We start from the raw sequence: 26,947 nt of genomic DNA on the forward strand, positions 1-26,947 counted from the left end.
CATCAGTGAAACGTAACGTGTGCACGCACGGAGGAGGGAGGGACAGAGGACAAGACATGAAGGCATTTGACCAATCCGTGCTATCCGGGCCGGATAGCACGGATTGGTCAGATTTTTCTCAGTCCTACAGCTGCCACAGAGGTCCGATTATTTTCGTTCCTTTTTCTGAATACATAATGTATTGACTACTCTCAGGATAACAGGATCATTTCACCCAGTATAACAACATGTGTTTCAGAACAACATTACAGACCCTAGCTTTAAGATTTATTGATCCTGACTTATAGGTTATGTTTTCGAGCAAATAACTTTCTTTTTTGAGATACCTTTTATTTTTATTGTAGCCTGGTGGATTGATTTTGTGAACGCCAACCAGCATAGTGCTTATATGTGAGCAGTCTACATGCCTGTGTTTTGTTGATAATCTATGTATAATGCAAAGTTTAATGCAGTGGTTTGCACTATAATGTACTGTAATGCAATACATTATGTGGTGGTTGTGGTGTGGTGGTGGTGGTGGTTGGGGGGGTTGCCTGGCTATGTCCTCACCAATGTCAAAATCAAACCTACACCCTTGTGCAAATACGTTTTGTTAACATTTATATAGCTTGTTCTTCATCCTCGAACATGCATCAACTTCACCTCAGTGACATTATAGAGCGGAAAAGTCACTGCATGGGTATCTGCTCTATGTTTCTCGTTTCCTGCCAATGGTCAATGTTGGCTGTCAAGATAAGATAGATCTAAAGCTTTTCTTATTTAGTGAAGGAAATGGTTCTGCTGTGTTGCATATAAATACAGTATCTCTGCAAAGTGACCTTTAGCTATGTATGTACAATATCACATCTGAATTTCTCTGAAGGCGCTCCTGGGGTGAGGATGAGTGTTATTGTCCATGATGCTCCACAGTTTGCGCTGCCACCAAAGAAGATAGCACTGGCTAGGTATGAGGAAAAATATTTACCCATAACTCAGCCATGGCTCAGATCTGCAACGTGGTTTCTTTAAGAAAGAGCTGCAGGAGAGTTGTAGGGAAATATAAATAAGATAATCTCATGTGTTTTATGATTGTCCACAAAATAGTCAAACACAGGGCTGTTAGAACATTATCTGTTTTGAGTGAATGTGAAAGGTGATTATATTCTATAAACTCCTACTGATAACTCGGTTGTATCTCAAAAATCATTTAAAAGTAGAGTTGATGGTATAGGGAAGATGTTATCCTGTTTGTGCTACTCCAAATCTTGTATGATGTTTATGATAATGTACAGTATGTGGCCCCTCGTGTTGTATCACTCAATGTCTCCCTTCATTGCTACACTGATGATGATGTCACACACTAAAAATAATTTATCTAAGAACAAAGTGATATTTCATGCCAAACGGAAGCACATTGTGAAAATTAATGAAAACAGAACTATTTTTATTCTCTGGCCTGCTCCTCGGTCAAGACATGCTTAAGCTAAAACTTCTCTCTGTAGTTTGATCAGGGTGAATAGCCCATGCGCTCAAGCCACACAACCTGTGTGTTACTGTGGTAACAGATACAGTATAAGGGGTTAGTAAAACCTTACAGTTACCAGCCTTCTTGTGGACGCTTTCATCTATAGATGGTAGTTGAGGTTAAAAGGTTTTTTTGTCTGACCCAAATGCAGTGCTTAACAGATTTAAAATCAAGTCATGTCAGTCCCTTTCTATGGGTTTTCCCCAACCCTACATAAATACTGCAGAGCACATATTTAAAAAAATATGTAGAAAATGGTAGGAATGTTTTTCATCAAGAATAGAATATGGTAGCGTATATGTAGCACCCTGCTCCTCATGACTTCCTGATTCATGTACCCTGAAGCTATCTCAGCTGAATCCTGTGACTCCTCTTTCACTCAGTATTCTGCCCTTCTCTTAGGCTCAGAGCAAAGCATGAAACATCTTCGTGTTTTTTTTTTTTTCCGTCATGCTGGAGAGAATCTGATGGGAACGAGAGAAAAAGATGCCCTTAAAACTGTTCCTCAATCTACTTTTTCCTCTGTTGCGGTCCCAAATGAGAAAAGAAACAGTTTAGCCCACGGTAATATCTTTGGTGGCCTCTCCTGTGCCTAATTAAACAGGCTAGCGCTTTAGTGAGAACATATAAAGCAGTGATTGAAGGGATTTTCATTCTGAGGTTGTGCCATCTCTATGGGACAATCACAACTGCATTTTTATTTGATCTTGTTTCAGCTCAACCCAGCTCCTCGAGGATCTAAACACAGCGTAAAAACCTGGAGAGAGGACCGACACAGGTTGTAAATGTTATAAATGAGAGGAAAGATGAAGTGAGGGCCACAGTCATGGATAAACGAAAGCTATGGTAATCTGTCTCTGCATCTGGAAGTATCCTTTTGCCAAACATGACTTGAGCCAGGGGGTGTCAAGGAGGATACAGTGCACCGATTCACCGAGGGCACTGTTTGGAAACCACAGAACCAGCAGGGCCACTGATTGATGGTGCCAAAAGTCCATTCAGACACATTCATATGTTTTCCCATGCAGCAGCTGTCCCATATTAATCTAATGTAATGAACAATAAACACCCCATCATGATCGGAATTGCAATTTAAAAGTCGCAGTGGTCTGTTCTGGGAGGAATTGCAACCACATGTACTCCTGCCTGTACCCCTCACTCCAGAGGGGAGAGATACAGGAAACAATGAGTTTCCTTATAAAAACACGTTTTTAGCCATGGCAGGGCTCAAGAGATGACACTGTCAGATGGTTGATTCTCCACAGCCTGGCTGAAGCTGGACTGTTTTTTGTGGGGGTCTAAATCCGTTGCCAGGTCCCATTTTCTTCTCCTATCTTTTCTGACAACCCGATTGGTGCAAAGGTTTTGGCATGGCATGGAAATTCCTGCCAACCTTAGCTAGGTTAGTTTAGATCAGCTAATTTCTCAGGTCATGTGGTTGGCCACCTGCATTGCATGTTTAAAGTTTCAATGTCCTATACAAAAGAATAACACATTTTTAAAAAAAAACACTGCATTTTATAAAAGCAACAATTAATACAAGGTTCATTTGTATTGTTTTCAGCATTTTGGTTTAAAATAAAAAGGCGTTAACATTGCTTATATTGCTGGCCTCCATGAGTCCCCCTAGTGGCGTGAAAGTGAAGATTTTTTCTTTTTTTACAAAAAGCAAAACTGTTCTTCTAATGACATTCCCAATCAGCCACAGTTGTACATTGTGTTTCTGCTTTTTTTTTGGCATTGACACCTTTATTAAGCAGTAGACAGATAGGAAATATGAGAGAGAGGGGGGATGTGACATGCAGCAAAGGACCTCCAGCCGGAATCGAACCGTTTCTGCTTTTTACAGCTTAATAGCAAATGATAGAATGCTAGCAGGCTGTAGAAGTAAACATGGTTAACATTAAACCTGCAAAACATAAAGAATGTCATATTATCACACATGTTAGCATGCAGATTAGCATTTAGCTCAAAGCACTGTGCAGCCTCAAAGTGGTACTAGCTGGCTGTAGAGCCTTAGTCTGTAGTCATGTAGGCCTTATTAAATCACCAGCTTCATTGATAATTCAAATCCTCTCGTATCCTCAGTGATATCCCACCGAAGCCCATCACTCTTCACCAGCACATTTTGCCCTACCATATCACACATGAAAACGGTAGTTTCAGTTCCTAGGCAGCAGAGACAATAAGGCATTTCTTTGTAACAATCCAGCCCAGGGCTGAGCGGCTCTGTGAGATATTAAAGCAGAGTGACAGATCTAATTATCACCTCCCCACTTCTTCTTGCTCCAACTCTGATGAAAAGTACTACATTACATCAGACATCCTATGCCCTCAAACTAACTTTCACCTCTGCTAATAACTAAGAGTGTAGTTATCTGGAATACCTGCTGGGAGCATGTCTCAGAATAGACTGAAAGGGATTTGTAATAAGGCTGGATTTATGAAAGGAGGAGACCATCATTATTCCAGAGCTTGCTGCAGTAACTGTGCAAATGCCTCCTATTTGTTATCTTTCACCTCTACCCCTCCCTATTCCCATGTTTCTCATTTTCTCTTCTTCAGATTACATAATGATCAAAAGTCACTTTTGCAAAAAGTCCTGTTTAGGGATTGTATTGGGTTCCACTGTTACTCATTGCAAATGGCCTTGCGCTGGGCTCCAGAGGCTACGCTGAAAAGGAGCTTTTGTTTGCACACACGCGCCGAGCAGCAGTCTCAGACAATACCAACTGCGGGCGACCCACTCTGCTGACCTTGCCTGCCACTCGGCATCTGCTGTCAGATTCTCTTTCTCTTCCATACAGATCACTTAGAAAGAGGCAGCAGGATCCATTCTGCTGGCAGGATATTATGTCTCCCCTGTGGATCGGTACACAGTGTGTGCACAGCTCACACCTTAATGTGCTACTATACCAGTAAACTGTTATCTGTTGTGTTGTCTCCTTTTGTCTCACTGTAGGGTTACTGTTCATGGACATGGTGTTTCATTGGACTAATGGACTCTGTGTGTGCTAGCCTGTGTCCCTGTGTGCTCACATATGCCTCCCTGTTAGCTGTACATAATTCCTCTTGAGCAGTGGTTGTCGTGGAAACCTTGGTCAGGTCTGGTCTCCAGCTGCTGTCAATGACTGAAGCATGCTGGGACGTGTGGTGATGAGGATTGGTTAATCATCAGCCACCATGTCAGATCTGCAGCCTCATGACGTCTGATGGCTGCACTCAATTGTAAAACCATGACACACAATTGTTATGTAAAGACAGATAAATACATCAAAGATGTCACTGATAAGAGGGTGACAAACTGACTGGTTGGTTTTACATTTGTTTCATTCTCATGTTTTGGTCTTTCTTTACTGTGCATGTACCGGAGATAAAGGACTATGGGTGTGACGACACCACATATCAGACTATTTACATAGATGGTGATTTGCATTATTCAGATGGATTAGCAATTCCAGTGTAAAACTGACAAAATACAATGTGCCATTATCTGTTTGTGCTTGAAACTAAGAAGGTGATAATAAGCTGCTATAAGGTGCTATTGAATTAGAATTTTAAATTTAGTGGCCCTTCTTTTTTGTGTATCCCACTTAGCTTTAATTGTATTGATTGATTTTACCTTTGACATAGGCTAATCAAAATGTACTATCAACCATATATGTTACAAGGTACAATACAAGGTATTTGGCTCTAGTTTCCAACACCTCTGAATGTATTTGCTTATAAAGTGAAAAGAACAAAAAGTAAAGTAAAGTAAGATACACATAAACAGCTAAAACAAGGTCAACAAAACTATAACTAACCATCATTTTATGAAGTGTAGAAATAGATATATACTAATACATAGATAGACATATACATTCATATATAAAAACGATAAATGGACAACCACACACGGTACAAGTCAAACTGTTTCCATAAACTGTGTGTACATTGTTGTGAAGAGTGCAAAAGTGTGTGAATGTGTGTGCACAAAAGGCGGAATAACAAAGAAATGTCACTTAGACATTTACATTTAGGACACTTAGCAGATGCTTTTGTCCAAAGTGACTTACAATAATAAGTACACTTGTCGCAAGAAAGAAACCGCAACAAGACATCCCAAAACCTTAAAATGGTGGTTTGTCACTGCCTTCCAAAAATGATGAATATGAGCACCTAGATTGACACATCAAACACATCTTTTGTGCTTGGCTTTAAAACTACTACCATCTCAAAAACTGATATAAGTGTGTTCATCCCCTTGGTAATGGGTTCAGTAGGATAAGGCAACTAAACTAAAACTTCCTGGTCATGTTAAAAAAAAAATTAGTCAAAAGATGTTAAGGCGTCAATGCTGACTGTTGGTTTTGAATGTGATGTGAACAGTGGCTGCCACCCAGTCATTCACCCTTAACTGTCCAGGTTTTGTAGCACAATGCCACAAAATCTACACGTCCTAATACCTAAATCACTGAATAGGTTGATTGCCAGTCACTTTCACACTGGACACAAACAGCAGTCTCCTGCGAAAATCCTGGGCTTGCTTAACCCAACCATCCATCCCTGTTATCCTTCTTATATGGGGTTGTCTCCCTTATCCCTACTTTGCCTGACTTCCTCATTTGTTGCTGTAGTAATAACTACAGCCACCAGAGGTCGCCACCTAATTAAAAAATATGGGTCTGCTACTCATTATTAAAGGGATTTTACGGTGTAAGTTTAATCCATGGTCTAAATCACCGTGAAACTGTGTTAGACTCCCTCTCGAGAGATCAAGTTAGCAGACCGCTAATTTGCGGAGTTTTATCAACCTCAGAAACGACCGCACGACAACAGTAGTAAACGGATCCAAATATAAACCGCCACCAAAAAGCCAAGAATAATGCTCAGAACAGCACCAAACTTCAGCAACAGTACAAATAGGGTCTCAGCACATATCTAACCTCCGCTAGCTTAGCTGGATTTCTATTGGGAAGCTAAAAACAGATTTCAACTCTCCTCCATCAGCTTCCGGGTCGGGGAAGTCCTGACGCGACGATTACCGAGTGCGGTTAGAAATGCTCAATTCCGTTCTTTTTCCCTGTCCGCTCTCGATAATAACTGTTATAAACTGGCAGGTAAGACACATATGAACTTTGATTGCTTTTCCATGGAGTCATAATCATACATTTTCATCCATGAGCTGCGGAACTCTACTGCACTCGGTAATCGAGTCGTCGGGACTTCCCATCAACAGGAAGCTGCTGCAGAAGAGAGGTAAATTTTGTCAGCTTTTCAGTAGAAATCCAGCTAAGCTAGTGGAGTTTTAATGCCCCGGACTATGTGCTGAGACCCTATTTGTACTGTTGCTGTTTGGTGCTGTTCTGAACATTATTTGTGGCTTTTTGGTGGCGGTTTATATTTGGATCCATTTACTGCAGTGTATTGTTGTCGTGCGGTCGTTTCTGAGGTTGATAAAACTCCGTAAATTAGCAGTCTGCTAACTTGATCTCTCGAAAGGGAGTCTAACACAGTTTCACGGTGTGTTAGACCATGGATTAAACTTACACCGGAATATCCCTTTAACATGGACACAAGATGTCACTTTCAATGTGCAAACTGACCGTAGGCTGGTATAAGTGTTTCAGCAAACAAATAATGCAATCATTATTCCAGTGATGATGTCTTCAGAAAACGCTTAACATGTATGCATTCTGGATAAATGCTGTCAGAAATCCATATTTATATACATTATCCATCAACATATCTGCAATCTATGCTTGTGCAAACACCAGATAGCTCAGTACATCATCAGTACAGAAGGCAGTACATCAGCTGAAGTTTTATACATAGTTCCTCTGATACCAGATGAACTGCAGCAAACCCTGAGCTGCATGGCATTATCTGAGTAAGTTATGTAATGCAATTTTATATATACCCTCAGGGATACACCTCAATCATGTTGCAGAGAGGACTGTGGGTCCAAAGAGGCTCTCTTGTTTTAAGGTTAAGGCCAACAGAGTGGTGGCTGCATTATTAAAATGGGAAGTAAAAGGTAGTGGACAATGGAATAATGTTCTACCAATGGATTCATGTACAGCACCAATGTCAAGCAAAACAAGGAAGTGCACTTTACTGCAGGCCTTTTCCTCCACTTTGTCAGTAAGGTTACATGACATGACCGTGGTAAGATATTTCTTCCTGAAAACTTGTCTGGCAGTGTACAGTCGCTCCTTACAGCTGTATCCCCTACGTGACAAAAAGCTGTTATACCTTAGTGCTATGATGTAATTCAACTCAGCTGACCAGTTGGTGTTTCATTGACCACAGCTTTATCTCAGAATATAGGTTAGTCAGGACCAAAGCATTATCTCCTGAATTGCCACTTGCTTGATACTTCCTCTTACTTATCAAAATCAAAAGCAAGTGGTTCCTTTTTTTGACAGGATATTTATACCTGATCTAACTTGATGAATGCAATCAGGGAGCTAATTTTCACTTTCCTTTGTTTGTGATGTCTTGTAGGTGCTTAGGCTTGATTCAACTATCCTTCAAAATCCTGAGACCAGATTGTTACAATAAGGTGATACTTCAAACCAAATGTGGTTAGCCTTTCATTGCGTTATGAGCACTTTCCACCAACTGTCTTGACCTCAAATGTGCATGCCATATGTGTGTCTACAGTGTCTCATTTGGCAAACCAAACCTTGAGATTGTGGTCCTGATTTCATCTTGATCAACATCCCAGACAGGCTAGAGTATTTGTTATGGTTACATGGCTGTATACATTAAAAGTGATGGGAAAATGGGTCATGTAAATATAATGACTGCAGGATGTAGTGGACAGTGCTTTAAACATAAACATGAATGTACAGTATTATTCAGCTAGGTATTTCACAATCTGAACTGACTCCTTTTATTAATAGAATTAATATGTTCTTTATATAAAATAACTCATTTCTAAAACTTGGTGCATATTCTAGAAAAAGTGCCTGACTAACTAAAAATGATACAAAATATGAATGAAATTGTGCAAAAGTGATAATAATGCAGGGCTAAAATGTAACTGAGCACATTCATATAAGCACTGGGCTTAAATACCATCAGTATCAATCATAACATTCCAGTCTGATAACACAACAAATTGTGCCATATTGCATAATTAGTGCCTTAAACGTGTCAGTGTCTTACATGTTTCAGAACATACAGGCAATGTGATACACATTAATGGTGCCAGTGTTAGGCTATTTCACTGATTGACAATGTGCAACGAAGCACAACCCTAACAAAGGCAAGGATGAAACAGATTGCAAACATGCATGCAAACACTGGACCTGACTTTTACTTCCAATTGGTTATTTTAGTGGTATGTATGGAAGTGCTCCTGTAATCATTAGTTCAGTATGTTCTACCACATCTGAGTCATAAATTGCTGAGATCTCTGCTAGCTGCCTGGCAATGTGTCCAGATCCTGTAAATGTTTTAGTTTTTGTATGGATAAAGAAAAGCAAATATAAAGTACTAAATAGTGAGGTCATGAGAGGCAGATGTGGAATGTGTTAACCTTTGGGTAGAGGAAGGCTAGCACTAGCTGTTTTTCAGTTTCCAGTCTTTGTGGTAAACCAAGCAAACCTGCAGCTAGCTCCAGCTATTGACAGACGGACAGTTCATTGTTATTTTTTAGCATGGGGGATGGTACAATGTTAGCACCTCCCTTTTCCCACACCACCATCAAACACACATTCTACCTAACCATAACCCAAGATCATAGAAATATTATCAGACTATTATAGAAATACTAAAGGGCAGCAGTGTCTCCCAATGATCTTCTCGCTCGTCAGGTTGCTACTTCCAATATGCCAATATACTTTCATTATGAATGTGCAATTAGGCTACCCTAAAGAGAATATCCATTAGGCTAGTATAATTTAAAGAACATAATAGATACAAGATTAAACTGACAGATGACTGGGGCGGAGACAAAAAGGAGCAATTACAAATCCATCCACTACTTCAGCACCACAGACAGCGCCATGGATTTCTATAATATAACAGCACAGGTCGGCTACTAATATTTCAGAGCCATGGTTGGGTCCATAGATTCTAAATTGCACAAAACTCATTCAGACAAAGGATCTAATAGTCAGGCAGACTAGACTAATATAGTCCACTAAACAACCTCCCTGGCCCTGCACTCTCTCTGCTTTAGGGGATGGAGAGGAGGATGGCAGGTTAGCATTTTGGTCATTTTGCTAAGTAGGTGGACAGCATCCACCTTCATATCAACTACTCAGCATCAATCCTGTCATCTAACATTCTGCTGAAAGCATAGGGGTGTCTCCCAAAACGTTAAACTATTCCTTAAAGGAAAACAATCTCAGTGCTTCTTCCGCCGTTTAATTGAATGAACTTTACCAGGCTTCCACCTGGTAAAGTTCATTCATATTCCATTAATTCATGTATCTAAGTAACCATGGCCTCACCCCTGTCTCTCACAGTGCAATTATATAAGCGCCTGCAGTATAAGACCCAAAGTAAACACAGTGTGTCTGAGATTGAGGGCTGTGAGGTCACCACGATAACGTGATGACAGCTCCAGTCACAGGCCTGGCTCTTGAGGGGTCACCCGGTCTGTCTGCCAGGGGCCTCAGGCACATGAGGAAGTAGCCTGCGCAAGGTGAAAGAGTGAGTGCTGAGAGGAAAGAATGTGACAACCTGCTCTCTAAAGGGTTTGGAGGCTGACTTAGCCGTAGACTAGATTTTTTTAGAAACAATAAACCTTTTAACAGTATGATGATATCACGTAGCCTCTTTGGTAATACTGTGCGGGCCTTACCTTCAAAAAAAGGAATACAGGACAATACATTATTTCCGGTACAAAGGTTAATATTTTCTTTACTCTTCCTGGTCACTTCCCCACATCACGCCCCATAAATCTTCCCTCCTCCAGCAGCTCAGTGCGGCAGTGAGAGCGTTAAAAGCGCTCAGCCAGTCTCCACCTTTTATGTAAATGCCAGTGTGAGTGAGTGAGTGAGTGAGGGAGGAGAGGGACCCGAGGCGGAGTGAGCGCTCAGTGAATGGGGGGGGGGGGGAGTTGCCTTCACGGATCCCTGCGCTCACAGGGAGAAGGAGGTGTGGGTCTCCGCGTCCAGTGTCTGCATCTATTCTGAGGAGGAAAGAAGCGATAGGTTGTCTTTGACTGCGAACGTGCAACCATGCCACGATCGTTGGACTGTGCAGGGAGAGCATCTGAATAAAATATAAAGGCGACAAGCGGACTCTACAGGAATAAAGCAATGGGTGGCCAGATAACGCGAAATGCCTTCTACGGTAAGAAATACACACTGACGCTGCGTTGTTCCTGCTGTGGTGGTGACCTGGTTCTACAGAGGGGGGGGGGTGTTAGGTGTTTCATTCATACACAAGTGTTAGCTCTGTATGTTGTGTTATCAGGTAGCATATTGTCACTATAGCCTATTCTTTGGTCCCAGTGACGTCACTGAGTAGAAGGGGGCAGACAGCAGCTGTGTTTATCTTCCCTGTGATTGAGACGATGCAGCGGACAGGATGGCATCACCTCCTCGCGCTCTCACGGAGACCTACAGTCCACATTAGAGAGATAAACGGTGTGTGTGGTGTTGTGTAGGGCTGAGGAGTGTCAACATGACCGTGTCAGTGGAAGTTGTGGGGTTTCCCTCTGCTCGGCTCTGTGCTGTGCTGTGCTGTGGTCCCCCCTCATTCATAAAGAGGCACAGTGTGTGCAGCTGTGCTTCACAAAATCGATACATTGATTTCCTATCGCCATATCCTACACGCCGACAGTAAGGTCAAAGCATCCATCTCTCGGGGTGATTCGTGGCTTTAAGCAAACAGCTAGCTGTATTTTGCAAAATGCTAAACATTTCCCAATTTGATTTGGTGTCAATGGAGGATGGAGTTCCATGTATTTTTTTTAATAGCAGCAAATGAACATGACAGTTTTTGTGTGTAATACTGTTAAAGGGCTCTCAGGGACTTTGTGGCTTTCCGTACAGTTGATAACCAGTGGAAGTCAACAATGTAGCCTCTGTGTGGGTTCATGTTCAAAATAAAACACGGCCTCAGGCCTTGTGCGTCTTGTTCGATGCTCCTTGTAGTGACAATCGAAAGAGCCAACGTGATTGTTTGTTTCTTTTGCAGTGAAAGTAGTCCTCCTCCTTCTCCTCTTCTTCCTCTATACCCGTACAACATTAGAAGAATATCATAATAGTAATTAGTATGATTCTGAACTCAATCAGTGTTTCTGTAATCATTATTAACATGTCGTTGTGATACAGTGTATATAAGTGAACCTGTGGGAGTTAAGTCAAGTCCCTGTTCCTACAGCCTCTTCTGGTTTTGACCACCTGATCGTTCTAATTAAAGCCCCAAGATTAATCCAATTAGTTAAAGAGGGACAGGCTAAGACAGCATGAGGAGGAGGCTGTAGCTCTTTCTCTTTGGGATCAAGGTCACACACTTGGAAAAAATAACGTTTTTTAAGGTGTGTGCATTCAAATATTACCTAATTATTTACCTGCTGGACAATTAAGATTAAACAGGTGCGTTTTACAGTCTATATTAAATCTCTTTCAATATGACAGATTAGGTGATCCCTGCTACTATTAATAGAATCCAGCAGAGCTAATACAGTACTGAAACAGAATTTACTCTGTATAAATTGGTAAGTTTTACAAAGTCAAGACAGAATTTTGGAATCAATTAACCCTTAAATGGTTTCTAAGGTTCCTCGCTCCAGCTTTCTTTAAAAAAAAAATGAAAACAAGACATGCAGTTTGATGATGTCCTTAAGTAACTTGAGATCATGGGAGTTTTAACTCCAATATGTTACGTCAGAGTCTCTTCCTTCCTTGCTCTCTGATGTATAATCTGATCTGTTTCCCTGCAAGTTATAGCATCAGGCGACCAAATGAAATGTACTATTACATTAATGAAATGACGTATTTCTCTGGATTGGTTGGGAAAATAATAGTAAAATGTAACCGTCAAATCCCCCCCCCCCCACCTTTTTGGTGTATTCCAATACCTACAAAGACTAAAGTTAGACTCAAGCTGTTTCACTGCCACACAGTTGTTATGGAATGGATTGTGTCAAAATCACCTTGTAAAGAAGAACACATGTACAGTCACATTTTATATTGTGCCATTGCAGCTGACTGCCACATTCCTTCTTGGCAATTGCTGGTTTGTTTGTTTATTTGTTTCTTTGGTCCTCTTTATGTTCTTGTACTTGCTTGAAGTCCATGATGTAGCTGTTGCATCATTGTCAAATATTATAACGGCCTACTGCTTCATTAGCTTGGTGCTTTCATGAGCCTTCTGTTTAGCATCTATATAACTAAGTAGCACTAAGCACAGTCACTGAGCTGCTTAAATGAACTAGTAAGCAGCAAGAGCAGTGATAAACTTCTACTGAGTAGAACAAAGCACATAGCCTCTGAGACAAAGAACAGAGCTGCAGTGGCAGCCACAGCCTCCCTCAGTGGCAAATGTTAGCACAAAGCACACAGCTCATAAGCCAGGCAAACCCGGTTAGCACAAAGCACAGACTTAGAGCAGTAAGGATAGCTAGGTAGCTTTTTTCGGACTGAGGTACATTTGTAATGGCTATTTTGCTTCTGTATGTGACTGTGTAGGGCACATTCAAGTGTTTTCGTGGAGTGGCACTGAAGGAACGCCTGAAGGAAGGGGATGGGATTTTCTTACTTACTCTATAATTTTTTAAAATTCTAAATTTAGCTTGCTCTTGCTGGTTTATACAATCTTACCAACTCCAACTTTAATTACACCAGCCCTCGCCTGCTATGAAAATCCAAAATGTCTTGCTAGCTGAGGTCGCATGACAGGGACTTTGCCATCAGTCTAATACAGCAAGTACACAAGTCGAAACAGCGTCACAATCTCGACCTGTGAAATCAAAGATGGAATGGAGGATGTAGCCACGCCCCCAGTGTCACATCCAGCAGGCAATGCAAGAGGGGAAAAAACCCACACAGCATGTCGAAGCACAGCGAGTAGATTGACGTTGGATCTGGCGCGGCGTTGAAAATGCATTTCCCATTCATTTGAATGAGGGTAGCTGCAGAGGTGCATGCCGAAAAAGTTGAGACAGAGCAACTTTTGGAGAAACGCAGCCATGTGTCACGTTGCATTGGCTAATCACATAAGCTTGTGATCCGGTGTGAGTGATGCCACAGTGGAGTGTAAGATAATGTAAGATAAGAGTGTGTGTATTGACCTCTCTTGTTTTGTTAATGGTTAATTTCAATTGACGAGTGAAACAAGTTTTTGTTTCATTGATATTGTTAATACATTATGTAAATTTGAAAATAAGGCATTAGTGTGGTACATTGCAAACAGATAATGGACATTATATCACTCAGTAGACTGTCTTATATAAGTATTAAGAAATTAAATGAGTTATCAGGGCATAAAACCAATGATCCTAGACTAGACTAGTCTAAAAATGGCATAGGCAGCTGTGCTAAAAGAAACAACAAAACAAAGATGAAGAATCAAATAAGAATCGAGGATTTGGAGAATCGTGTCCCGCTACTACAAATTGACCTGATTATCAGACAAACCACTATGACCTGATTTCTCACTGAGGAGTGATATGACTGGAAACATCCGTTGCAACAGCCAGGAATTAATAAACAACATGGCTGCTGACTACCATAATAGACTGATAAGAATATTCTATAAAGCTGTCTAATAATCACTGCTAATTAACAGTTATATTTACGGAAAAGTTAATCCCAATGAGAAGAAGAGAGGGTTGAACTGAATTTAATATTAAAGGACAAGAGTTGCTATGGTGATCCACAGCCATTGATAGAAAGTGTTTGCTTCCGCTGCTTCTTACTGGAACTGAAAGACCAAAATGTAAGATGCCAGAAAATCCTATCTGAACCCTCCTCGTCATGTTTATCTCCATGCCTGTGAGATGGCTAAATGTAGGTGGCAAAGAACTAAAATTTGACTTCTCCAGGTTCATGTAGATATGAGAAAGGCGCGACTCACAGGGGAACAGATTATGCTTTCTAAAGTTGCACCACTGCAGGCTGTTGTTCTCAGGTGTGAAGCACCAGAGCACATCCAAACAGCATTTGCTGAGTTGGTTACATAATTGAGTCTGCCGAGTGTGTGGGAGCTCCACTTCTGTGCTCCCGATTGACTGAAAGTGGGCCAGTGTCTGAGGCTGCATAGGCTGATTCGAGGGAGCGTCTGGCTGCATTTGACGTGAATTGGATTCAGTATCCAAATGCTAGGCAGAGTCTGAGCTGAAGAAATGCCATATAATAAAGTAAAGTTTCTCAACTTCAGAATCAGATGAGATCTCACTAATGTCATGGGATATGTCTAAGGATATTGAATGCCAAATAAGGGCAATGGATTGTGAATACAGCATGCAAACCACCATTGAAAGTATTTCAGTTTTCTTCTTCATCTTTCTTTTTCTTCTACTTTTTTTTCTGTTTATTGCAGCCAGAGCTAAAAAGACAGAGCTTTAATCAGGCCTGGACAGTTTCTACAGAGTGACAGAAACATATGTCTCAGGGTCAGGTGGCACTACTTCTGTCTTAAGGCAGTGTGTTCTCGTGCTGTCACCTTCATCAACACACAGGGGGTAAATCCCCAGCAAGCGTGCAAAATTGTGTGTGCGTGCGTGTGTGTCTGCAGCCCTTTTATCCACATCCTCATCCTCTCGACAGGTTACCTTCAAGGCAGCGCCCACATAATGCCTTCCAGCCAGTACTGAATAGAATCTTGCCTGCTATCAGTCAATACATCATGCATATAATTACGCCTCTCCACCAGCCTGCTCTTTTTCACTGCCAAAGAAGCCTCATTGGATTACATTGTGCTCCATTGTATGCAACCTTGCAATATTATTACTTATTGATCACTGTTGTGTAATCCTGCTAGTGAAGAGAATGTGGAAAGACTGGTGGGCCATAGTGGATAACGTCAGCCAGACTTCATCATCTCCGCTGTCTCACATTTCATCGTCAGGTCATCACGGTGTGAATTATTGATAGCAGAGTGTCTCTACAGTAGGTAAGCAACGGGTTGGAAACTTGAGAGATATATTCCTTTAAAATGTGAACAGTAATATATTTCTAATGCTCATAAACATATTTTTTAACATGTTTCATAAATGCATTATGCCCTATGTTAAGTCTCCCATATGTTACATTTAGGTTGGGGATGGATGATGTTATCACTCATTGCCAGTGGCTAACAGTCATTGACTACAGATCCCTGTACCACTGTAACATCATCATTCAAAAGGCCCCCCAGCAGAGAGAACAAGAAAAGCAGTCCCAACCCCAGCAGTGCTGTCATCATCTTTCATAATGTTTGTGGAAATTGCATATGCCAAGTCGTTAGACATCACCCAGCTCTAGGGACAATAAGGTTATATGAGCTGAAGTAGAGTTAAGATTACAGGCCAGATAGTTGAGCATTGCAGTTATGGTTAGGAATTCAGAAAATGAAAAGACAATTGATTAATCGTCACAGTCCAGGGCTGCAACTATCAGCTATTCTCATGATTGATTTATTTGCCATTTATATTCCTCATTGATTGTATGGTCTATAAAACATCAGCAAACAATGAAACATGACTAACACAAGCACAAAGGGACTTTCAGTTGATTAATCGATGAATCGCTATTCCCTATTTAAGTCACTCATTTGTTGTTTGTAGCAAGTGTGATGTGAGGCTTTCTTTCATTGTTAGTTGAATACCTTTAGTTTTTTTTGCTGTAGGTCAATCAAAACAAGCAACTGGAAGACATTGCCTTGGGCAACTGTGAATGAATGTTTTCACTATTAAAGCATTTTTGACATTTTATGGATTAATGACTGATAAATCAGCAATTTTTAGTATTTGTAGTTACAGCCGTGCATTAGAGAGAACAACTAGTTCCTGTTGGTTTTGTTTCAGACCACTGAATCGCCACAAACAACCATATCTTAATTGTTCAGTGATTCAAGTAGGTATTATGTCATGCTTATTGACATGACGCAATCTGTTCTTAGTAGGCATGATTAAGAATGGGAACTCAACTCTCAACTCAATCATCTTCCTAAATCTACAGGAGGTGGTCTGTGCAAAAGACCTACTGTATGTTCCAACAAAGAGCAATGTGATTTGATGAAATATTAGACTTGAATTTGGTTTGCTCTAGGCAAACATCATTCTGGGCAGAAAGTAGGCATTTTTTAGGATGTTGTAATATGGGCTAATATAAGGCAGAAACGCAGCAAATAGTTTTGAATAACAGGATCACCTGATGCTGCTCTGACTGATGTCATCATGGAAACCCCCCACATTGCAACCTTACCATGGGCACAAGTCATCTATCAGTGCATCAGCACTAAACCAATAGATTTGTCATGATGTTGCCTAGCAGCATGTCCAGCCCTTGGGTTACCACCAACATAATGAGTGATGACTCTGTAATGAGCACCCCCAGGTAGAATAGCAGCTACAGGTACAGTTACTATCACTGCCTCAGTCGTAGACTCCCTGTCATTGAGACACACGCAGCCTATTGTGTTTCACACACTTGGCCTGTATGTGTGAAGCATCTGTCACACATGTATAAATGCACATACAATGAACTTTGGAGATCAGTAAGAACAGAAAATATAATACCCTTTGAACTACACTGTAAAAGGCACTAAACATAAGCTGTGAGCGTCTGCTAGTGCAGAAAGCACATAGAACCATCTCACCTGAGCTGTATTTTAAAGCATTTAAATCTAAATGATAATGTGTGTCGCTATTAATGCGTGATTCATTTCACAGTTGGTATTTCATCAGGCTGAAATGCCATTTTGTCATGAGTCAGTGGGATTAGATACATCTTCCAGACACAGCTATGTAAACATCATTAAGATGTCGTTTGTCATTGCCCTCCAGGCTTGTTGCTGGTGTTGTAAACGACACTGTCAAGAGATCCATGGAGAACAACATTAAATAAAGAACTTGAGCAGTGACAGTAACATTTGACACTGATAAGCTTTGTAAAAAAGGATGCTTGTGGTTTGATAAGTCCCTAGCTGATGATTTTAGTTTTTCCAAGAGAACTAAATGAGTGACTTGACATTCATATAATGCAATATAAGTTTACTTAACAGATCATTTTTGGTGATGGATCTAAACTTCAGCAATACATTGGCGAAAATGTACACAAATGGCTATACAACTGTAGCTGGACAATAGACTTAAGTTACTTGTGGAGTATTTTTTAAATGGACATCTCGGGGCACATATCTGAATTTATGAATTTGCTGGGAACAACAAACTGGATGAGACCCACACTGAGCATGACTTTTGCCTCACAACAATTACTAATCACATTTCCACCTTAAGCTAATGTCCGCAGCCATAAATAAAAGCCATACTAAAATGACACAAGAACACCTCCCAGCGACATATATCAGTGTTCCCAAAACAACATGACAATTGCAGTGCACCAGGGACAGGTGTACTGGACCTGGTTGCAAGGTCACAGTCAGGTTAGACTGGTAAGGTTTAGGAAAACATTGTGGATTGGGTTCAAATAAATACATTACTTATGGAACTTCAGTAACAAATGTACCAACATGATGTTAGTAATGTAAGTCCCCTTTTGCATGTGATTTAAATTAACTGTGTTAATACATTGAAACAACTAACCACAGTGGACTTGAACAGTGATCTCCTGAATGAAAATTATGTGTTCGTTTTGCCTGAGCATCCACCCCCAACCTTCTCCTCCATCTAACAAGTTACCTAATTATAGGTCCCCATAACCTGAATTAATTGATGACCTATGAGCCTTATTCTGATGAGGACAAGCTGGTTTCTATGCTACTACCATGTTGGTCCTACTAGTGATTGTTTGTCCACATTGACAGATTCAAAAAACATTAGCTTGCAATGACCAACCAGGATGCGAGGTCCAAAATTAATTATTTTTTCACTTTCCTGCTGCTGCCTTAAAACACCACCCTCACTGGAATAGAAAGGGTGCTGATTCTGTGTGAATACGCCTGAGAAACTATCACAGCTGCACATAGGCTGTGTTTGTGTGTGTGCTACATTATGGACTCATTCTGTTCACTTGGTGGTACTTTTGGGTGAACACTTGAACAGCTATATAGGAGGGTAGGCTGATTTCCAGGAAATATGAGTAAGACTATGAATATGCGGTCAGGCACAATGAAATACTAGGAAGATCCACTTCTGTTGAAGTTTCCTGTAGACTCAAACAACTTGTAGGACAATGGAAACCGGCACCAATTGAAGCTGGTTTTCTATATTTTTTCTCAGACAAACACTTGGTCAGTAGGGAGCAAAGGATTCTGCCGAAGGTGGTTAAAAGAGCTCACACTTGATCTCAATCCTTTGAATTAGGGTTGATATATTTGTATTTTTTAGGGCCAATAACTATACTGATTATTAGTAATCAAGGATACTGATATCCGATATTTAAAGCTGATATACATGTTCAGTAAAAGTAGAAATCTTGGTGTCAGAATTTTGATTTTGAAATACCACAACCCCCAACACAAACTTGGCTGAAATGCATTTAAGCATATGTTTCAGTAAAATACAACTCATAGTTTTGCTCCAAAACATAAAGGTGCACTTCTGAATAATGTACTAATGGTTTCATGTCTTCAACACTTTTACTGGTCAAGGGAGAGCTCATATGCTGTTGGATAGCTGCATCTATAACTGTACATCAGTGTTTTGGCTGATTGTCATTTCATAACAATAATCTCAAACAGCTACGTTATTAAATAAATGTAGTGGAGATAAAAGGACAATATTTGTCTCAATATTGTAGCAGAGTAGAAGTATAAAGTACTGGAAAATGCAAATACTCTAAAGTGTCATTCAGGTACCTCAAAATTGTATACTACCCCACTCGAGTAAATGTACTATATATTTTACCACTGGGATTAACAGAGACCCGAAATGTAGATTTGTTATGTCGTAAGCCTCTAACAACAATATTCTGCAAGAAATAATCAATTATCAATCTTTTGCTAGTCAACAGGCTATATAATGGACCAGCACATGCAAGTTAGCTCCAAGAGACTCGACATCAGCATACGTTGTTATTGTAACATGTAAAAACACCAACTCATAATGGCGAGCTGACTCTTTCAGACAGGCTATAGAAAGGCTAACGTCATCACTTATGTTACAACACAGTTCATTATTTGGGCATTTTCGGCGGTGTAACTGTGAAATTTGTCATGGCTGTCATATTGGAAACATATCATAGGATTGTGTTGTTTGATGTTTATAACAAACTATAAATGCTGCTTACCCTCCTCATGCAGCCCCACCAGCCAACAGAAGCTTCCCCCCTTTCTCTGCCATGTCAGTAGCAAAGAGCCTTCAGTGTTGATTGGCTATTACTTATGTGACATGTAACCAATCAGATAGTGTTGTTAGCGGGACATCAAATGAGACCACAGAGGTGCATACAGATTGAGGTAGAGGCTGCAGCAGTGCCAAAGTAGTGCACTTTAAGAATTTTGGCAATTGGAAAAAATAGAATGCAGATACAGATAATCTGCAAAATGCCCGATATCGAAGCCGATAATCGCCCGGGTCAATAATCAGTCAACCCCTACTTACTTAGTGTTAAGCTTCTCCTCCTTCCTGCTGCCCCTCGGACTGGTCCTCCCTCAGATCTACTCTTTACAACATTAGGCATAATACTGGAGATCTGGGCCAGTGGTACCTGCAAGTACTGGGCAAGGTTTGTTTCAGTATACCTTGGAGGCACGGGTGTCCTGCTTAGGACAATAGTGAGAAAAGTTTTAGAATACAATAGAAATTAGAATTTATTTTCTACTTTACCTGTATATAAATAAGTATACCATCCATATGTTGTTCAATGTTCTTTTTAACTTCACCGCACCCTGTAAATATCACAGCATATTAAAATGTATTTTGCCGCACAATTCAAAAATACCGAGAATGAATTATTTGCAATTATGTTTGCTTAATTTCATATAATACAACTGTTACCTTGTGAGAACATTTAACTTGGAGAACAGTTATTTCCTGGAACTCATCTGCCTATCCTATACTGAGCAAACATTTGACTAGTTTTCGCCCACCTGTAAAATTCTATTTGGTGGTATCTTATGGTGAGCAACTGCTACGCAACTCTAGATAAAAAGCACACACTGATAAACACACAAGAACACACACACAGCTCACCTCTCATTCGCTGTCACCATCCAAATTGAACTGCTGAGAGATTAGCTTACTGCTCCACAGAGATGTTCACTGGTGTATGACAGGTATTAGATAGGTATAAGCGTGTGTATTGTGATGAGAGGTTGTAGCTGTCTTGTGTGTTGTTATTAGGGGGATAAAGACCTCTACACTCTGGGGCAGACGAATACAAGCTTTTCACCTTCCGTCTGTTCATAATAAGACAACCTTGACCTTTGGCAAAATGGCTCCTGTGAGGCTGTTAAAGCTGCTTTTTCCTAGAGAACACATGCATAAAGCTATGTGCACAAACAAGCTTAGAAGAGGCAGCTGTCAGAATGATGTTAACAAGAGTCATTTTCAAGCCTTTTACATCAGGGGTTCGCATCTTGGATTTGTGTGGACATGAGCATACTCTAGGATTAGTTTTGCTGAGGTAATTGGAGGACTGAGCCCAGCCATTTGGCTAGAGGCTGCTTTAGTCTGCATGATACTTTAAAACTGCAACATGGGATTTAAGGGTAAACACTGAATCTTTACTGATAGTAAAACTGCTATGTGAAAACAAAAAAATAATAATTCCAGTCTTTGAAAGACTATTTTGCTCAAATGTCTACAAAATTAATACAAAGATTAACTCATATTTTGCTGTCACATACAAGGCCATGTTCAGACACACATCATTACTGTGGTGGCAACTCAGCTGACAGTGACAGCAGAAGTATAGGTTGTTGTATTGGTAATGTTGGGCAGTGGCCCCCAGTTACTGATGCTAATACTTTATATGGAGGGCAATCACAACATTATTCTAAGATTCTACACATTAGACAGCGGTCGTCACAATAGTCAGAGTAGACAATACGAAAAAATCTTACCATCTGCCAAATTTCAAATAAAGAAGTACTTTTTAATAGACTGAAATTACTGTACTTGCTAGCATAATCAAGCAAGAACTGAGCTTAATCATTTCAGACAAGTTCAGAGAGAATCTGTGGTAAGTGACCTCAGACAGGGGAAGTCTTCTTGAAGTAGAGATTGATCTGTTTCATTTTTGCGCTTTTTCCTGAAGTCACAGTTTGTCACTGCTGTTGGAGTAGGTGAGAACAGGTTGTTCCCGGTTTCCTAGACACCTGTTGTCAAAAGCAGCGTCACACGGATATTGTAGGAGGAAGCCATACAATAATTGCAACTCATCTACTTCTGGTACTTCCCTGGATTCATGTATATTCTTTAGATTGATGGGGTGGTGCTTGTATTTGCTTATTTGCTATAAGTATAGTTTGAAGGCTTATCAGTTAATACTCCTCTAAGTTAAAGTTTCTAAGGGTATCATTACATTAGATTTCTTAGCTCCTGCTTTTATCCAAAGTGACTTACAATAAGTGTATTCAACCATGTAGATATAACTCCAGTATTGCAAGAATCATACGACCAACTTCGTCAAATATAATGAACTGCTTTAAGAGCTACGTTCAGAAATATCGTTATGTTATTTTCTCCTACACCTCAACATTTTGAATGTATTTATGTTTTTGTCTACTTGGTTAAGTAAGTCTAATATCCTCTCTTGTTTTAGCTCTGTTTTGCTCTCCCCAACTCCTTAAGGAATAACCAAGCTCTTTAGCCCCTATACACTCCACTATTTTAAACAGCAAGCTGGAAAGAAGGGCTGAGAGTTGTTAGAGTGAAACATTATGGTTGTTTTTACTGTAAGTGTAATAGAATCAAGCCTGCAAACCACACTGCTCCTGTGAATGTTAACTTAACTAACAGGAAAAGTCAATACGATGTAGCTGCTGACTAGTTGACCATTTGTAATGGGGGACGAGTGTATCTTTCCATTTAACTGTAAATACAAATACCTGTAAATCTTTTGATTCTTTGAGGATGTGCTGTCAATCAACATTTGGTAAAATAAAGGATTTAAAAAGATCTATTAGAATTACATGAGTAAAGTAAGACATTTGTTTTGCTCTGTAAACTGATACTCTCATTTGATTGAATGCATTCTCAAAAAAGCACACACAAGCTGAATTTCAAAAAGCTGGAATCGGAGACTATAAATATCATTTTGCTGTGTCTGAGTAAACAAAAGGCATCTGTTGTATCCCAGCTGATAGCCACAAAGTGAAAGAGTGCACTGATCAAGACCTTTAGATACGAGGGGTTGCTAAGGGACATTAATTCACACATAGCCAGTCTTTCTGTACAGCAGCTGCGTCTCTTCAGAGCCTGGTAATGCATTCAGCTCAATCTGCCCGGGACCATGTGCACCACATTCAACAACTGCTCTCCTGTGGCTCTGCTCAAGACAAAAGGCCTCAACGAGGCTATTAGGTTGGGGCCAGATTGAACGGTAGACATGCTTACAGGCAGAAAAACTGGAGGGTTATTACTAGATAAACAAAGATGAGAGCGAGAAGAGGGAAACAAAGAAAGAGAGAGAACACAAAGCGGGCTGTATTTTCGGATAGTCTTATCAGGACTTCACAGGACAACTGCTGCTGCCACTGTGTTAGCTTTCATCTGTTTGTCAAACAGTCCTCTCTGAATATGACAGTGGGTATAGAGTGAGTCCAAAGCACCATAAACTGAATATTACCTATCATTCTTCTTTGACATTTTCAATTATAGCCATTTTTTTTTTTTTTATGTTGATTGGTCTACAATTTATTTTTCCCGTAGACAGATGGCTAAATACTTGGTACTGAAATGTTTCCAGCATCACGGAGTAGAACCAGAGAACTGCTGGGTTTTGGATGAAGCGCGAGTGCACATGAGTGCAGTTTCCCATTATGCTATATTCCGCTGTGCTTAAATGTTACCATCTCTGCTGAATTTTTGTTTATTTATTTTTTTACGAGGGGAGAGGCAAAGTGGAGAGGGCAGCATTTTATCTCTTACAGTCAGCCTATGGATACTTAATATAGCTATAGGTCAGTTAACACACCTGTAAGTAAATCACATGAGCAAAGTATGAAAACAACTTTTTTTTTTCTTGCCACTGACACTTTATATCAAGACCAATTCAGACACACACGAGTAAAGCATTAAACACATAAACAAGGAACTTTACGCTTATCCATCTGGTAGATGTCAACACTGAAGCAACCAATGGAGAATATGGTTTCTGAATTATAATTCTCTGAAGAGAAACATGAGTAAACACGAATCTGTAAAATAAACAACATTTGTTTGATCAATGTTGATACAAATACAGTAGGTATTCTTCATGAACCTTGTTTTCTTCATCCTGGAGGTCAGCCTAGTGTGCAAAAGGGGCACTGTGAAGCAAAACAGCTGTCAATCAGACAGCTGATAGATTCCTCAGAGATATTTCGATGATATATGAACATTTAGACAGGATTCATAAATCTCGTCTTAATGGAAATTATTTTTATCACTAAAAATGTTGTTTAATTCAAATAAAATAGCATTGTTTGCTCATAAAACATGATGGTGAGGATAGTTGAGAATGACTAAGTGTAGAAATGAATGACAGTTACCTAGTCGGTAGCTAGCTGTCAGTGGATGTAAATCGTCACCTAGAGGGTGATAGGTCACAAACTATGAAGTGAATAAACCTAACCTCCTGCTCCTAAATGGGACATTTCTGTTTTACAATCATGCTTACATGTTTCTGTGATTTGTCTGTTTCTGCCTCAGACTCTCTTGGCGGCCCTTTCCCATCCACATCACACCGATGTCACCACAAACCCAAGAGGTGCCTGCCTATCCAGTGTGGCACTATTGGTGGGACCCATCCCATCAGCCCGCTTCTCTTCCATCCAAACGCCAAGGGATCCCAAATCGTCATGGACCTTGCCCAGAAAACAGTGAAAAGGCAGGCCAGTTTCTGCAACGCCATCACCTTCTGCAACAGACCCATAGCCCTGTATGAGCAAGTCCGCCTCAAGGTATTTTATGTCAGAGTGGAGCACTTGAGCTCTTAAAAGCCTGGGAGGTTTTAAACTTTCAAACTATTGCACTGCTTATATATTAGGTTAACACTTGATGACAGAATGTGGAGTTCCTTGATGAAGACTCAACAGTCTGTATCGGAATGAAAACCACGTTAAGTCAAAAAATGTAGACGTTGAGAGTTTGGGGTGATCCAGTCTCATGTCATGTGTCAGTTTGCACTATTAATCAGTTATTTTCAAAATACAGAGAAAACCACATTTGACTCTCTTCTCCCCAGATTACTAAAAAGCAGTGCTGCTGGAGTGGGGCTCTACGTCTGGGCTTCACCTCCAAAGACCCCGCCAGGATAAACCCAGACAACCTGCCCAAGTATGCCTGCCCCGACCTGGTGTCCCAGAGTGGCTTCTGGGCAAAGGCCCTACCTGAAGAGTTTGCCAGCGAGGGCAACATTATCGCCTTTTGGGTCGATAAGAAGGGCAGAGTCTTCTACCGCATTAACGAATCCAGTCCCATGCTCTTCTTCAGTGGGGTCCGCACAGCTGAGCCTCTCTGGGCCCTCATTGATGTTTACGGTCTGACCCGCGGAGTGCAGCTGCTAGGTAAGATGGCTGAAGAAGCATAAGATGCACAACTGAATCACCAACCATGCAAAACAGCCAATTGCCCCAGAGACCAGAACCCTGGGGCGGCCCGAATGTAATTGATGTGAATTCCAGAAGCACTCACAACATATGTTCTTCTCTGCACACATTTTCAAATGTTCCCCATATTTTATACATTTGGGGCATTATTCTACTTTCAAGTCCCATTGAAACATATTTAATGTATCAAATATAACTTATTCAGCTTTCTTTGAATGAGTTACAATTGAAGTCAGGTACAAAATACCTTCAAATCCACATATCTTTGATCTGATTTCCCTTTATTGTCAGAATCTTCATTTGAAATGTGTCTTACATCCCAAGACAGACATAGTTTCACATGAATAACAAAATACATTATTTAACCAAACAATAGAAACGTTACAACAACATATCATATCACACATTATGAATATGTTGATGTCGCTCACATATAAACTCCCTTTAAACTTTAAAATGTTCACAACACTTATTTTCTCTCTCTCTCTCGCTCTCATACACACACACACACACACATACACACACACACATGCACTCATGCATGCACACTCTTAGACATTTTCAGCTTTGCCAGCATTGTTCAAGCCTCATCTGTTCATTCATACTTACTTATTTATAATGAATTATATTCTTTACCACTTTTCACTCAATTCATTCTCTTTCAGCTGCTTCTGCATAAAGCCAGCAATACAGTTAAACTCCCAGCTTAAACTATTCTTTCCATCCCTCACCCCTTTTCTACTTTTCCAACTATAAATACTCTTTTGAACTTTTAGTTATTCAATTCAAACTTTGAACTCTGAGCCAGGACTCAAACAGCAGTAACCATCACTGAGCAACCTTTGTTTACAGCTGGGGTAACACAACTGTTATAGATTTGCTTATACAAATTAAAGTCAGCTATCCAGTTTAGCTTTACCTTTTCAACAAACCTTAAAACTTTGTGCATCTTTCTGACTTTATTGATATTATTCAACTTTTAAGGACAGCAATGCAGCTAAGTGTCATCTGCATCTAGCATTCACACCTTCTCTAGCTAACTGAATTATGTACACTGTTAGGACTCAAACAATTCTATTCTGGGTGGCAGCTGGTTTAGCATACAGACATGAGAGTGGTACTGATCTTTCAATCCAAATCTCTGCAAGAAAGGGAATAAGCAGATTCCCCAAAATGTCCAACCATTTCTTGAAGGCAGTTTCTCCATTTGTAGTAATTCTTTAAGTATAATTTCAGTGTGTTCCAACTTTGACGTGTTTCCAGTGAATGGGGCTCACACACTGGAAATCATTTTTTAAAGGAATTGTTATTTATCCCTAGAGGGCTTTCTTTTTAATTAGTAGGGTGAGTAAATAGGGTGAATACATTTTATACATTTTTTTTTTTTTTTTTACATGCACTGGTATCAGATCGTCACTCGGTATTGGCTGATATCCAAGGCCCAGATTTCGGAATCGGAAGGAAAAAATGGTATCAGAATATCTTTAATCAAAGTCTTCAAACAACCTGCCCTGATGTTTGTTTTGTTTCGCAAGGGAGCCCTCAATTACCAGTGCAAAGTTGGCATGACCTGTTTAGCCAAAATAGCCAAATTTATGGAAAATACGCCAGGTTGACAGAAACCGGAATTATCCT

At 40.2% G+C, this 26,947-nt stretch overlaps 1 protein-coding gene across 2 annotated transcripts in view; it reads left to right on the forward strand.

Annotated features, from left to right (window-relative positions):
• neurl1aa (neuralized E3 ubiquitin protein ligase 1Aa) overlaps positions 1 to 26,947 on the forward strand; it is an 82,356-nt gene that overhangs the window by 15,801 nt on the left and 39,608 nt on the right. The window contains exons 1-3 of one of the 2 annotated variants that reach the window (XM_030429671.1): positions 10,519 to 10,798; positions 24,414 to 24,664; positions 24,949 to 25,270. In XM_030429671.1, coding sequence (XP_030285531.1) covers positions 10,765 to 10,798; positions 24,414 to 24,664; positions 24,949 to 25,270 — 607 coding nt within the window. In that variant the 5' untranslated portion in view covers positions 10,519 to 10,764. Of the gene's footprint in view, positions 1 to 10,518; positions 10,799 to 24,413; positions 24,665 to 24,948; positions 25,271 to 26,947 lie in introns of those variants that run through there. The other variant, XM_030429670.1, reaches the window with a different exon arrangement.

The sequence above is a fragment of the Sparus aurata genome, chromosome 1 (assembly GCF_900880675.1).
Source record: "Sparus aurata chromosome 1, fSpaAur1.1, whole genome shotgun sequence".
In the NCBI taxonomy this organism is placed as follows: Eukaryota; Metazoa; Chordata; class Actinopteri; order Spariformes; family Sparidae; genus Sparus; species Sparus aurata.